The 15,300-nt window shown below is 36.3% G+C and overlaps 1 protein-coding gene across 3 annotated transcripts in view; it reads right to left on the minus strand.

Annotated features, from left to right (window-relative positions):
• pyd (polychaetoid) overlaps nucleotides 1-15,300 on the minus strand; it is a 132,695-nt gene that overhangs the window by 70,892 nt on the left and 46,503 nt on the right. For 2 of the 3 annotated variants that reach the window (XM_065219729.1, XM_065219726.1), the window contains exon 3: nucleotides 8,154-8,694. In XM_065219729.1, the coding sequence (XP_065075801.1) occupies nucleotides 8,154-8,694 (541 nt within the window). Of the gene's footprint in view, nucleotides 1-8,153; nucleotides 8,695-9,593; nucleotides 10,120-15,300 lie in introns of those variants that run through there. The other variant, XM_065219731.1, reaches the window with a different exon arrangement.

A 15,300-nucleotide genomic window follows, 5' to 3' on the forward strand; every position in this document is an offset into this window, starting at 1 on the left:
ACTGTCATTCTAACTAACTCTGAAGCATACCCCCATCACGCTCCCTTCTTGTGACAGAGAGCCAATATGAGTTTTCCATCCTGGGTGGCTGTGTGCTATCACCTTGACTTGGGTCCAAGCAATATTATGAACGCCATTAGGCCGCATCATTCAAATCAAATGGGTAATTTAACTGTATGATTAATTTTCAAATTTGCATGGTAACCAGAAAATCGCGATGAGAAATTTCAAGGTTTTTTTTTTTAAATATTCCCGGAATTTCGAAAGCTTCCCAGGTTGTTCGATAAACATTTAAATTTTGCATAAAATCGAGTGCAATTGGGCCGTAAGGATCACTAGGTTAAATGAGTCATTACAAAGACAACCACATTTGTCTACGTTTTAACCATCATGAGACTTCGCATAGACCTCGTTACAGGATTTATTTGGAAAGTAATCATGAATTTTATGAATCATTCTCTTTACATAGTTCTTTTCAGAATTCCTCTAAAATAAATTTTTAGATCTCTCTGGGATTCATTTGAAATATTCTTTATAATAGTACAGAAATTATTTGCAGAACACTCATAACAAAAATCATGGAGTTCTTCCTAAGATAATTTTAAATTATTATTCTAAGTATTCACTAAAGCTTCCTTTCATAATTCTATTGAAAATTCTTAGCGTTACATAATCAATGGACTCCACCTTAGCGAATCACGGCAATAAGATAAATTTTGGTAGAAACGGTTACTTTTGTTATCAAATCTGTGTCAATCGACAGAGAGATTTGGAAAATAACTTTCAAAATGCCACTTCAAACTCCAGTTTAAATTCAACTCGGCAAACGGGATATTGCAGTCATGAACTATTAGCGATTTTATTTTGCGAACCTTCCAAACACCTAACTACAGCGTTTGCGCTTAGCTCGCAAAATGCTTTGCTTAATGTAGGTCCATTGTAAAATACGTGTATACGGTATATTATATATGTTGTTAAGACGTTTTTGTTTATCCATAACATGCAACACAATTCAACGATTATATATCAGTGTGTCTAGTATGCGTAAAGTATAACGCATCATCACAAAGAAGCTTCAGAACTGGGTAGATATATTTCGCCTGCAAAACCCCTAGGAATCTGAATAGCTGTACCTACCTACTGGTCTAACCATCCAGATATTTCAACCGCCGGTGTACCAATAATCACATTATCGGACCAATGCCATCGGCATGCGCATTCCAAATGTTTTCATTCTACCCCATTGTAGTAAATTCATTCGTCTCATGTCCTGAGACTGTTGTTGGAGGCAAAGGCGAAAAAATGCTGTCGCCAGGCCAAAAACCCTCCCCCTGTTCCTTACCGTTACCGTTGTATTCTCGCTTCCGTACTTTGTTGGGGTGTAAACGCCACTAGATGGAATCAAGCCAAAGCGGCATCTTTCCAAGTAAGTATGCTGAGGTGTAAAATGACATTGCACAGTTGAATGTCCTCTCCGCTCGGTGTTTTATGAATGTATTTGGGTTAGACGACGTCTATTTTTTTTCTTATTCCATCGTCCTGTTCCGCATCGTTTCCGGATATGCGAGTTCCCGAGCCGTTACAAACGAGTGGTATTATGTGCAGCTTGGCAATTAATTTATCGTTCACCAATGAAGCATGAATATATTTAAAAACAGATTATATCAACGCCTGCTACCGGCGACGATCAACGATACAGACTCACGTCAGAGGATGTCTGCGATGCCCAACAGCAGACCAAAGGTGTTGTTTATGGTATTTTTTAACGAATCCTGCATATGATGGATATGCTCATTTCAATTAAATTCCATGAATTGATAGGATCGGGACTTGAAAGTTATTTTGGATAACAGTGGGGTCTAATATATGATACGCTTGGTGGAATGTTAAACGCCATAACCGAATCATAGGAATATCTATGTAACCATTGGCGTAGTAAGATTTTTCAAACGCAGAGTACTGCAAGTTTCCGAAGCATCGACAGTTGTCTAAGTTCTAGGTTTTCTCAATGTTACTGGACTTGCCGGAGTTTCAAAAGTTAGTTACTTGGAGTACCATGAGCTCCTAAAAATACGTCAAATGTTCCATCTAGCTTTCTCAAGACAAAATTCTCGAAGTTTTGATGGTTTTTAGGGTTCCAAAAGTATACAGGAATTGCGATAATAGGTATTACGAGAATGCTGATAGTTTTTAGAGTTATTTACTTAAATACTTCTAGTAAAATTGGAGACTTCTAAGACTTTGAAGGAGCTCGCAATTTCGAAAGATGTTTAGACTTATTTCTCGTAGTTGTTTGAGATTTCATGGTACTAAAAGTTGTTAGAGCTTTAGATCTAAGAAAGCTTTGGAAAATTCAAGGAGTTCTAGGAACTTCAGAGCTATGGTAATATTAAACTCCCGGAAATATTCTTCTGACTAAAATACTTGAAAATCCTGACTAAAAGAAGTATACCCAAGTAACATTTCAAGTTTTATCGAGGTTTTATAGCATTCTACAAGTCTAGATAATGGTCTACATATCCTTCATAAAACCCAAATCACAGACAAACAGACATAACACATTGAATATTTCTCACTGTAAAACATCGTCGCTGAAACATTAGTGCCATCTGTTGAGTACACTGTGGTGGGTAGTACACTGAACAGATGGCGGTAGTGTATAAACGTCAAACGCAAGGAAAATGACTATGCGCGCCACAGGTGGCGGTACTACCAACTACGATACTTTTAAATTAACAGTTAAATGCTTGTTCGATGAACAACTTACGAGTGTTATGTCTGTTTGTCTGTGCCCAAATTGTTACTTGGGTAGTGTTTCGAGAATTCAGAATTTTTCGGAAGCTTTTTTATTCTGTAGAATTCTAGATCATCCCTTTTGGATCATATTTCAGGATCTTTGAAATATTGAGCTCCAGGTGGCTTAGAAACTTTCAATACTCTCGATATTTCCAGAGCTGCGCACAATGGGGAGTTGTTCCGGAAAGAAACAATCAAAACCTCTTTCTTACTTTCTAATCAGATCACACGATTACAGAATTAGGAGGAAAATGCTTTACTAATGTCAACATGAGACATAGTGCGAAATTTATTAGCTAGAGAATGTTATGAAGAGCATAGAATTTGATAGACCCATTAGAGTCCAGCAGTGTTAATAATTGTATAAAAGTTGAAATTGAGCCCGCTTGATTCGTACTGTCATTCAAATAGTTCTGGATCAATTTCAACTTCAATACATTTTTTCACAGTACGCTAAAGGAACTATCAAATTCAATCATCTACATTGCTTTTTCTAGCTAGTGAATTTCGCATTAATTCTCTTGTTGGAATTAGTAAACCATTTTACTCCAAAAACTTTCCACACTTTTTTTACGTTTTATAGGTAAGACATCTTCTAACAAGTTGCTTAAAATGTTACTCCACATATCTTGAAATAGTCACCAGAATTTTTATAAAGTTCGTATTACACATTCAAATTTGAACTTTCTGATATTTTTAGATAAACTGTTTCAGAGATGAACTAGCCTATGGCTAAAAATCTCTTAAATAAAGATAAAAAAAAAAGATAACCTGTTTATGTCTTGGACAAAGTCGTACAAATTAGATTTTGATAAATTTTGCTAAAGACACCAAATTTTTACATCTTAACCCTAAATAAATATAATTGGTTTTCTCTTATGACTACCTTACAACTAGTTTTTTTTTTTTTTGTTATTTAGTATTTTATTCATATTTGATCAAGCCAACATGTTCTAACAAGACTTAGATAACATCAAAATAAGCAACTTTTCTGAAAACACCAACAATTTTTGATTACAGCTTATTTTATATACAACTGCTTTACCTAAAACATTAACTGGGTCATTAGTGGATCCTAATAGTGATTTTAACTGTCCACAACTGAAAACTAAATCTAACCCTTAACTTACAAATAATATCTTGACCAAATGGAACGGACACTTGTTCCAAGGGTTCAGGTGCTGTTGTAAATAATCTCCTTTGCAGAATTTTCACTTTTTTTTTATCGATGATTGCCTGGAATGTGGTCTCCTTGTATTTGTTGAGTCTCGCTATTCCTGTTTCGCTGAGTGAGAAAGTCTGCATCCGATGAATCATGTGATGGAAGGCGGCCATTTTTTGCAAATAGCCTCCATTCAATTCCGTAAAAATGACTTCCCTGCACCAGATTAACTGCAACATCAACTTGACGATTGTATAAAATATGAGCAGGACGACGACAGAAGCACCAGCATTTTTTTCAACATACAAAACTCAGCACATCAACGCCATCAGTAACAGGAACAAAAAAAAATAACAATTTTCAAGATGCTGCTTAAAATATACTAAGTCATAAAACAGTGATAATGTAATTTACATCGTTACTTATTTGTACCTATAAGTCTTCTGCCATTCATACGAAGAAATTTTTTCATTTCTAAGATTATTTAAATGATTGAAGAGTATTTGATAGTTTACTGTTGCATGTCTAATCAAATCAAAGTGGGGTTTGAAAAGCATTGGAAAAATTCTACTATATTCTAAAATTAGAAAATTAAAAATCAGGCTTATTCTGAGTAGGCATTTATGGAAACACAATATTAAAACGAAAAAATGCTCCATATACCTTGTAAGAATGCTCATTTACTGCGTAGCTACTCATATTAACTGTTCTGCCCGTGCCCTTTTAGTCAGACGAGCGAAGCGACGGGCAAGTTTCTAGAATGAACTTCTCAAAGCACCTTTTTTTTTAGAATTTTCTCAAGAACCTTCTCCTTTAGAAGGTTCTTCTTCGGATTAAAGAATTTAAATTCCCGGTATTTCCCGGTTGTTTAACATAATTTTCCCGGTTTGATTGAAACACTCCAAATACCATTACAAGTTTGTACAAGGTTCTACAAGAGCGAGGTCTACAAGATCACGATAAAACCAAAACTGATATTTAAGATTATTATTTCGGATAACTTTGGACCCTTGCAGTCTGTAGGTTTCAAGGAAATTCATTAAAGAATTTATAATAAATTCCTAGGAGAGTTGTTGACAAATTTTGAGAGGAATGTCAACGGAATATTTAGAAGATTTTCAAATGAATTCTGTTGAAAATTTAATATAAATTTTGGGAGGATGCTTTGGGAATGCGAATGTTTTCTGAAAAAAAAAACCTGAAAATGCTGTTTAGAATTACATTATTTCAGTGAATTCTTAAGAGTAATTCATGCGTAAATGTGTAAAGGGTAACTATTCAAGTTAATTATGGAGACAAACTTAAGCGGTTCTTCGCGAGAATTATTAAGAATACTAAGGCAATTGGATTTCTAAAGTGGTATGCCGAGAATTACGAAGGCTGTTATAGTTAAAAACTTCAAAGGAATGTCAGATATAATCATTATTATTCAGAGGAGTTGTGAAAGCAACTCTGTAGACATCTTGGAATGATCTCAAGGCAAGCTAAGTTTCAACGAACACATCGCAACGACCACTTCGAAAGCTTTCGCCGTAGGGTAAACACTTCTGTTGCGGTACGTTAGAAGCGTTAGGTTCCTATAATTGCTAATGGAGACTCCATAACCAACTATAGGAACATAATACTGCTAACGTACCGCAACTATAGGAGCGTTTACCCTACTTGGTTTCATGCGCCGAGATGCATCTGAGTTCCGTGATGTGTATGCATTGAAGAGTCTGTATTGTTCACTTGTTCGAAGTCTTCTTGAGTATGTTGTGCAAATCTGGATCTCTCACCACGAAACCCATATTGCCCGAATTGAAAGAATGCGTTCGATTCGCCCTACGGAGATTAGCTTGGAATGATCGGCTCAGGTTGCCTCCCTACGAACATCGATGTCGATTGATAAGGCTGGAACCTCTGTGCCGTATATATCTTAAACGACGTTCGTTATTCTGGGCTTCTAGACATCACACCGTGTTCGGGCAAAACCATATACTTGAGACATGTTTTAAGTTGTTGAATGATGCCGAATTTTTTGACTTCAATATAAGTAGAAATAGTTTTAAAACTAGAATATGACAGCTAACATACTTATTTAAGTGATTCAAAGTCTGTGCAGCATAGATAAAGATGTAGTTACATAAATATAGACGCTTTCCCGTCGCTCCGCTCCACTGACTAAAAAAAAACACGACAGTATCTGAGTAGCTATGAAGTAAATGAACATTTTTCCAAGTTTTACTTTATGGATTAGGGGAAAAGCTGGCTTCGGCAATACCTTAACCTATTATCGTCAGGGGGTAAAAAAGTTCTTGAGAGCTCAATTTTCGCAGGTGGATACATTGTGTTTCAGAGCAACTATTGGCCAAATTTGATTGCTCTAGAACTTTGTTTATCCCCTGACGATAATAGGTTAAGGTATTGCCGAAGCCAACATTTCCCCTATTTCATTTTATGTATTTTTTCAATGCAAACGTTGTTCCATTTTGTATTTGCTGGGAATTATTTTGCATAGCACCTCTTGAACCCCCGTTTCCTACGCCAATGGCAATGTTGGAAATATTTGGTATCAGGGATCTATTATTATATGGTATATTTCAATCTAAGCTGGTGGACCGAAGTCGAGATGGCGGCCATATGACAGCGAGTTCGAATATAACTTAGAAACAAATAGGGATGCAAAATAATTGAAAAAGAATGAGTAAGATTAAAAAAATTGATTTTTTTCATTGATAGGGAACCACTTAAAGGAATTCCTTATAAAAAGCTTTTGAGGGGGTTGAGTTAATTATTTTTAATTCCGATATAATTGCTCATCTTTTGACAGATACGCGTATTTCCTGCACTGCTTGTAGAATTACAATTACTCAAGCACCACTGAAGAATCCATCGTATCTAAACAACTTACATATCAGGCATAAAAGCATTTGTAAACAAACTTTCTAAGGCCCTTTACACGCGAACCAAAGTACGTCCACGCAAACCAACAACATCATCGGATAGGGGCAACTATCACCTTTTCGAAATTGTTATTGGTTTGCGTGGGCGTACTTTGGTTCACGTGTAAAGGGCCTTAGAAAGTTTGTTTACAAATGCTTTTGTGCCGTTATCAAATGTTATGCCTGATATATACTAATATAGGCACTTTATTTTTTTTTAATTTATACATGACATGATGTTAACCTAAACAAGTTCTACCTACAAAATCTAGTTTTAGACAGGCTACCACGTTGTGTGTTAGATACAAGGGCGTAGCCAGGTTTCGAGCTAGGGAGGGGCAAAAAAAAATACTATGGAAAATTTGGCCGAAAGCCATTACACCGAACGCCATTTCACCGAAAACCTTTGTGTTGCTGAGTTTAGGGGGGGGGGGGAAGTTGCCCCCTGTCCCGCTCTGACTACGCCTATGGTTAGGTAGTCTGCTAAAAAGCCTCATAACCGTTTTCTTGATCCCTATTAAGCAAAGCGGATGGATTATGTTTGAAGATTTCTAAGCTTTCTGCTACGTCGAGTTTACAAGGCGAAGATACACTCCGCAGGATACCAATGGTATCCTTTGTTAATTTTGTGAGAAAATATGCTCTGCAATCTTAAATCTGAAGTCATAATGAGGTCCTTTGTCCAACTCCTTCTTAGCATTGTACCTCAGCGTTGTGTTCCTTGAACCTCGTTTCCAAAGTTCTTTTAGTTTGATCACAATGTGGAGAAGTTTTGAAGACACCGGCTTTTGCCAAGACATTTATTGGGTCCTATGTTGATCCTAACAACAACATCAGCTGGTTATTCCTGCTAATGAATAGTTTCGAATTTTTATGGACGTAAAATATTCAGGTTTGTAATTATTAACATGTAATAAAAAATATTGTGTTGCCAAAATCGGACCCTTGCTGTACTATAAACACGCTTGGATTCTGATTAGCCGGATTTGTTATTTCATATTGCTTCTAATAAGAACGCTTCAGAATTTCCGTAATTCAAACTGTCAACAAATTCTAATTGTGTAACATTACATTGAGAACAAAATAGAGCATCAGCATCTTTAGACATACCTTATAGGAAATGAGCACTTTGAATGTATAATTGCTGATTTTTTCCACGTGTTCCTCATCAGAACCCAGCGCGTAATTCCCAGTTAAATACATGAATGAATATCTGATTTTTATCAATATATAAGATTATCTCCTATTTGAAACCAACAAGCAATACTCACAATGCGCTCATCCTCGACGACCTGATCCGCTAGCACTTCGATGGTTTCGTTCATCGAATGGTAATTGCGTTGTTCTTTCTTGGATTTGCTGCGAATTATGCTGGAATTTCGGTTTTTTACATTCACACCTTTGTCGTAGCAAAAATCACTGAAAGGAGGAGAGCTGAACCGCTTGGGGTTCAAGTAGGAATATGGTGACGGTTGCGTTGACCGAACAGTTTTCTGCATCGGTGGGCTAGAAGTGTCGCTTGATTGATTGCCACCCACATGGTTGAAATTGCTATTGGACACACTGAATTTGCTTTCACTATAACGGTCATAGTTGTTGGATTTGTTACTACTATAATCACTTGCATTGTTGTTGGTTGCTGGAAGAGGCTTCACAGGCAGTTGAGGAATCGGTGGTGGTATGGGATTGAGAGGTACTGGACTCGTACATGCCACTGACGAACGACGGGACGAGCCGTTATTGATTAGTGTCGGGGTAGCTGAGCCGCAGTAGCTTGTAGATCTACGAGAACGGTTGGAGTCGATCGTATCTCTGGAAGATAGAAGAGAAAAAAAAGTGTGTGTGTGTTATGTATGTTTCACTTTACATGCTTGGCTGCTAGGTGCACAACATTATTCATCAATAATCAGCCTATCAACCCATTATTTTGAAACTTTCAGGAAATTAAATTTACTCTTCGAGAACCAAACCTAAATCACACTTTTCACTAATTTTGTAATATGTGTTCAGTAATTTTAAACAGATTGTTCGTGTTTTTACGTTGTTGGAAAGGGTATTCGTAAATAGGTATTACTTGTTTATGATTGACAAGCTGTTTTAGCATTGTCGATTTAACCTTTAATTTTTACCGTGAATGCATATAAACATAGCTAATAAAATGCACGCTGTTCACGCTTTATAATTGCACTATTGAAACAGTACTAGCCTCCAAATAATATTGATAACAAAATAATAATCTGAAAATTATGGTGATACTACAAAACCCAAGTAGCATGACCAACAAAAACTGGTGATCCTAAATTAGGCAATACCAGTGCCGGCCGCGTGTTCCTTGAAATCCTACAACGTTCCCTAAACTTACACGAAGTTCTCTGAAATCGAACAATGTTTTTTTACCTGCTAAGAATTTTCCTTGACTTCTAAGTCTAAGACCCTGAATCTGAACTTCTGTGATTCAGTAGACTCAGATTTATAAATTCGAAGATGAAGGCATGTTAAGACATTTCGTCAATCTCATTGAAGATAAACCTGGCATCCCTAATCTGAATTTAAAATAATATTTAACTGATCATATGAATTCTAGGATAAGATTTTTTGTTAGGGTTTCGAGTCATGTGATCTCATCAAAATTCACATGAAAGCAATATGACAACTTTTGTTTAGTATATAAATATAAGTAGGTGAAAATTTTACCGCACTTAATCAATTACCTTTTACGGAATTGTGGACTTCTGAAAAACACCGGTGTCAATGGCACAAAGTATCCCAACTGAGGAGGGCCATTATTTGGTGGATGATATGCTCCAATCGTTGCCGTTGGAGTAGGGATCGGTGTCTCATCCCCATATTCCTCTTCGGTTGTTGTGGTGCTAGTCGTTACAGTGCCATTCCACTTGTCATCATCAAGATCTTCGTCGTCTCCGACACATTCCGGCACCGTATAGCACGGCATTCCCATACCGGAATTAGACATGACCATCTGCTGCTGTTGGTGGTGAAATTGATGCCGCTGCATGGTCGTTTGATATTCCATCATCACCACCAGAATACACTCGGTGTTGATACAACAAACATACGGCAATCGTTAGTTCTAGCCGATTTTCTTCAATGCACTAAACTGTTGTTTATCTTGGTTGCTTTATTTTCAAGCCTCTTCACGCGGTTTAGAAACGGGGCACGTGTCAAGCGCTTTTCACAGGTTGACGGCCATCAGTGATAAATTAGTGTCTAGAACATTTTCACAGCCACTATAGCTTTAAAACTTTTTCAAATAAATACGATGGAGATAAAGAAAAGAAGCCAACCATAAAATTACATCGTACTTAGCTTGGTACTAGGAGAAAATACTTCAAATACTCAAAACGTCATCGGTTCACCATCGTCACTGGCAACTTAAAATGCATCCGAGCAGAACACTTCTCGACTAAACACTCACGCTACGCACTGATGGCGACGGAAAATGCTTCCCAAACTGGTCCCGAGTGTTGTTGGGAGATAGCCGCTTCCCATCAAATTACTGCACGCCAAGTCGAGAGAAGAGTTGCGTGCCATTCAAAGTTTTCTTTTTACTCATTTTCCAAAGTAGACACTTCAGCAGACGGTGTTATTTTTGGGGAAAAACTTATGTTATTTTAAAACTGAAGCAGCTTGTTTTTGTTGGATTTCCCATTCTCTCGGTCGCAGTCTGTGCTGATTTGTTTTCGTTACATTGATTTTACGTTCATGGGCGGCGACAGAATGGCATCGGAATTGTACTAAATTCTGATTCTTCGGATGCCTTCGGGGCCGGAACAGTAGGGTAATGTAGACTCATTTGATGGTGACGGGCCAAACTGAAAAATTTCAGAAGATTGTTGCCTGCATATATCTGTAAATGGGTCATTCCGAGCCAAGGGACTGAGAAAAAAACCTCTTCCGATTTGGACTAACTTTTCAGACTTATTTCAGGGGGCCTTAGATAGCCTAGTCAGTTTCCAAGCTGGAGTTGTAAATTTTCTCAACTTCCCTGGGCTTAGAGCATTACTGTCATTTTCACACAATATGCTTATTAATGTATTGTATTAATTACAACAAAACAAGTTGGTCAGCTTGGAAAAAAGATGTTTTTTTTTTCATTTTTGTAAGTAGACCCAAACTGATCAAAAGTTTCCAATTCCAATTATAATCAAAAAGTGTTGGATACCAGTTTTCTCAAAGGTAAATATTCTTTGTCATAGCAATTTTTTTTCAAAATTTTTAAAACTGCTATCGATTTCATTATTTTTCTTGAAAAATTACTATTATTTTACATGCTTCCATTAAAAGTAATGATATTCCCAAGTCCAATCCATGGTAATAACCTTGACTCTAACCTTCAAATTGATGCTAATTATGTACACATTTTGTGGTTTTGTGGTTTTAACCATTTTATTCCTTAGCCCAAGTTCTGATTAAAACTCTTTGATAATGTACCTCTTGTTCGAATACCACATGACCTTGTCAATTAACCAGAATCATTTCGAATAAAGGTAGGATTTTCACCAGGGCGCTTGAAATGCAAAAAAAAAAAATCTCGAATTGATATGATTGATCGCGAATATCTCGCGAATGGAATATTTTAGCATAAAATTCGTCCAGCAATTTTCGCTTTTTTGTTGTCTACTGAATAAACCAAAAATTCTGTGCGTTTTGTGCACGAAAATGCGTAATTATGTCATCAGAAAATGAAGCGTTTCCGTGATGGGAAAAAGTGGATTCCCTAACACAGTCGCCGAATATTGATACCGAGCATGTACATCAAATCTAAGGTCGTGTCTTGGATACAACCTCTTACGTTTTCCGGTCGCACTGAAGAGAGAAAGAGAAGAGTGTTTCGAGCCTACGGCCAAAAGTGATGCAGGATCAACTAGTCCTGCTCCGAGCCTCCCCCTACATCATAGTGTGATGAGATTTTACATAAGATGGATTAAACGAAAATAAGTTCAAAGCGTTGCTTCTGTGATATAGTACACTAAACGTTCGTTAGCTGAAATGCATTTAAAGTGTCAAACCAGCTGTCAAATGCATTTAAAATGCTCAAATTTGGCAGATAAGTGTCCGATAACTGAAACTTCTTTCAGTTAGTGGACTTTCAATGAAAATTATTTCAATTAACAAAAGTCTAGTGTAATTTTGAAATAAAAGTTAAAATTTAAAAAGAGATTTTTTAAATTTTCGCCGCCTTTCATAAAGAAATGGAATTACGTTCCAGACCTATTATTTTCAATATTTTCTGAAGATAACTGAACAAAGAATCACAAACTAAAGTTTTAATGTTCCCAAAAATTTGGTTACATGTTTGAAAACTATAAATGTGATGTTTTCAAAGAGAATGCATTTATATTTTTTATATGCTTGCATCGTCTTGATCATTGGTCCAATATCACAGGTTTGAAGGATAAAAGGTCGAAAGAAAATAGATATAAGGGACAAAAGGTCGAAATGAACACAAGGTCGAATGGACAAAAAAGTATAATAATTTTAGGCAACAAAAGGATTTGTTGATAATAGTCGAAAATAAACTCGTTCAAAAACTTACAATAGAGAAAATAAGATAAATGCCAAATTAAATAGTTTTCTGTTAAATTATTATGCTGTATAATTAAGTTTATTTAGTATAGTTTAAAAAAGTTTATTTGAAGTATTGTAAGGGCCATCTACGAATTTTTCGATAATAATGAGATACCAATAGAAATTAAAGAAATAATGAACTAGCACACATTTGCGCAATATTCTATTGCCGTATTATGAAAGAAGAGAAAAAATCTTATAAGACAGATTTGTTATTATTGATTCATTGCGCATCCATTTTAACTACAAAATGGTTTTCAAAAAATTGGAAAATGAACAAAATAGGCTATTTAGCAAATATGTAATTCTTTAGAGTCCAGCTTCACATGTTAATAGTCACTGTTGGTATATATTTGAAGTAAATATGACGATATAAGATAATATAAAAAGGGTTCTGAGTTAAAGTACAATGAAGTTGTCAATATTTAACAAAAATATATTTTTTTAATCACTAATCTCTCAACTTCAAATTACTAGCGCACTATTCAAGTGACTGTAATGAAATTTAGGGAAACAATTCTGTATGCAATATATTTTCCTATTTTAGATCAAAACATGAAAATTAATCACATTAAAATATCGAATTACGATTTTCGTTCAAAAACTTTACGAGTTGATTTTCTAGCAGCAGTGTATTTGGGGAAACAAAGTTGGTTTGAAAATTTAGCTAACATAAAAAATACAAAATTATTTAACAAACCAAAAACCATATTACAGAATCTGTTTATGCAGTGAAAACATTGCAAATTCTGTATACTTTTTATGCAAATCTGTAATAAAACCTTGCATTATATTCCTGGTTGGGTGTAAATATAACACACCATAATTGGACGTTGCTTAATGCGCTTGTGTATTTTGAAAAATGCTGGGAAGAGAAAAGGGTATTAGATGACCCCTTGGAGTCAGCACTACCTACTCCCAGTATTCACTCCATAAAAACTATGCACTTTGCACTCCCACTTAGAAAGCTAGACAGTATTGTGAGATACCAGCACCTTGTATCAGTGAGTAAAGGGGACGCCTTAATATTGTGGGGATTGGTGGCGATCCCGAATATTGTTTCTGTCGTACTCTCGTCAACCAGAACCGTGCTGAAGAAGCTGCTGGAAGTCTTGAAGGCACTGAATAAGGAGAGGTAATTACCGACTACTTTGAAGTCGGTGATCCTCTGTACCTACGCCATCGTTCGAAACATACTGGAACATGACGATGTCAATCCGGTCTCGGACAGGCTTGATAACGCCCATTCCGCCCGACATATTTTCGTGTGGAATGAGCGTTATTAAGCCTGGTCTCAAAACAGTATTGTGTATTGTGTGTAAATATTCGTGTTATATATTTAGTAATAAGTATTGTTAGTAATTCCAAATAAATGTGTGTCCTGAGCTATAGGGAATATTTTGAAATCTCGGGATGAACAAATTTGAAAGTTCACGAATTTTGATAAAAAAAATCGCAGAAATGTGCGCCATCAAAAGTTCCGGAAGTCCTTAAAATTCATTACATAAACCATGGCCCATTTAGTAATCGAACAAACTCTATTGCTACAGCTCCTAGTGGACGTCTATTTGTTGACAACAACAATAACAATAACAGTTAATTTTTTTCAGTTCATAAAACGCTTTTGTTTTGGAGACAGTCACCATGCAAAAGAAGCGTAGAAAAAAAATCGTACACAGTCACTTGGAAAATCCATCGTGGTCCACGTCCAAGCTGGCTCAAGTGTTGAATTTTCCTAGAAACACCGTGCTCAAAACGTACAGGGAAACCTTGACGACGAAAGGGAAGCCTCAATGTAAACGCCGGAGTGGAACTGCCAACCGTCAGATTTATGGGAAGGTCGTGAGGTACATCAGTAGCAACCCAGATATGTCCTATCGCGATTTGAGTAAAAAGTATGATGCCGCCCGCAGTACAGTGCAGCGAATTCACTACCGCGAAGGCTTACAGACATACCGCACCAGTAGGCATCCAAATCGATCACTCAAGCAGAATGCCGTAGAAGCTAGAGCCCGTGCCCGAATGCTGTATGACAACCTGCTGACAAAGTCCGGTGGGTGCATACTGCATACTTATTAGACCTGTTCATTTTAAACGAAATGTTCGGAATGTAACGGGTCAACCGTGATTACTGTTCGTCATGTTAATTTGAACTTTTGTGCAAATTTTCAGCAAAATCGGTGTTGATTTAGAGGTGCTTCTAGTTAATTTTATGTTTTCAAGGTAATTTACGGCTTATAATATTTGTATCTCGAGACTGAAACAACGAAAGCTGCTGTAACAACTTTCATAGCAAAGCTTAATGTGTTATCTACCAACTTTGTAACCAAAGGTTGACTATTCTAAGTGATTTTATTGAAGTTTGACTTAGTTTCATGCTCGAAGATATCTTAAAAAGTGAAGAATTTTAAAGTATTTGTTCTACGAATTTTCCACCCATATGATATAAAAATGTGTAGTGTACGGCATAATGTTCCTCATATTGTTCTAGAAGTTTCGTTCCAACATAGTTTTCGTGTATATTTCATAGATTGAGAGATAAAAATCAGAAAAGAGGCCGTTTAGCTAAAATTCACAAGACAACAGAACCAATAAAAGTCAATTAGATTGACAGAACATAGTTGCATTGCTTTTCAATGACGACCGATGACTGTTTCATTGATATATGATTTTTTCATAAATATGAATCCTCAGTAGACGTGTTTTTTATCAAAGGCAAGTGTCACTCGAGCCATTCAAAATGTTCGTTATTTTATAAATTGCTGTTATGGTTCGAGTGACACTTGCCTTTGATAAAAAACACGTCTACTGAGGATTCATATTTATGAA

Source organism: Ochlerotatus camptorhynchus, unplaced genomic scaffold (genome assembly GCF_037179485.1).
Source record: "Ochlerotatus camptorhynchus isolate MF236.1 unplaced genomic scaffold, CSIRO-AGI_Acam_v1.1 ptg000109l, whole genome shotgun sequence".
Taxonomy (NCBI): Eukaryota; Metazoa; Arthropoda; class Insecta; order Diptera; family Culicidae; genus Ochlerotatus; species Ochlerotatus camptorhynchus.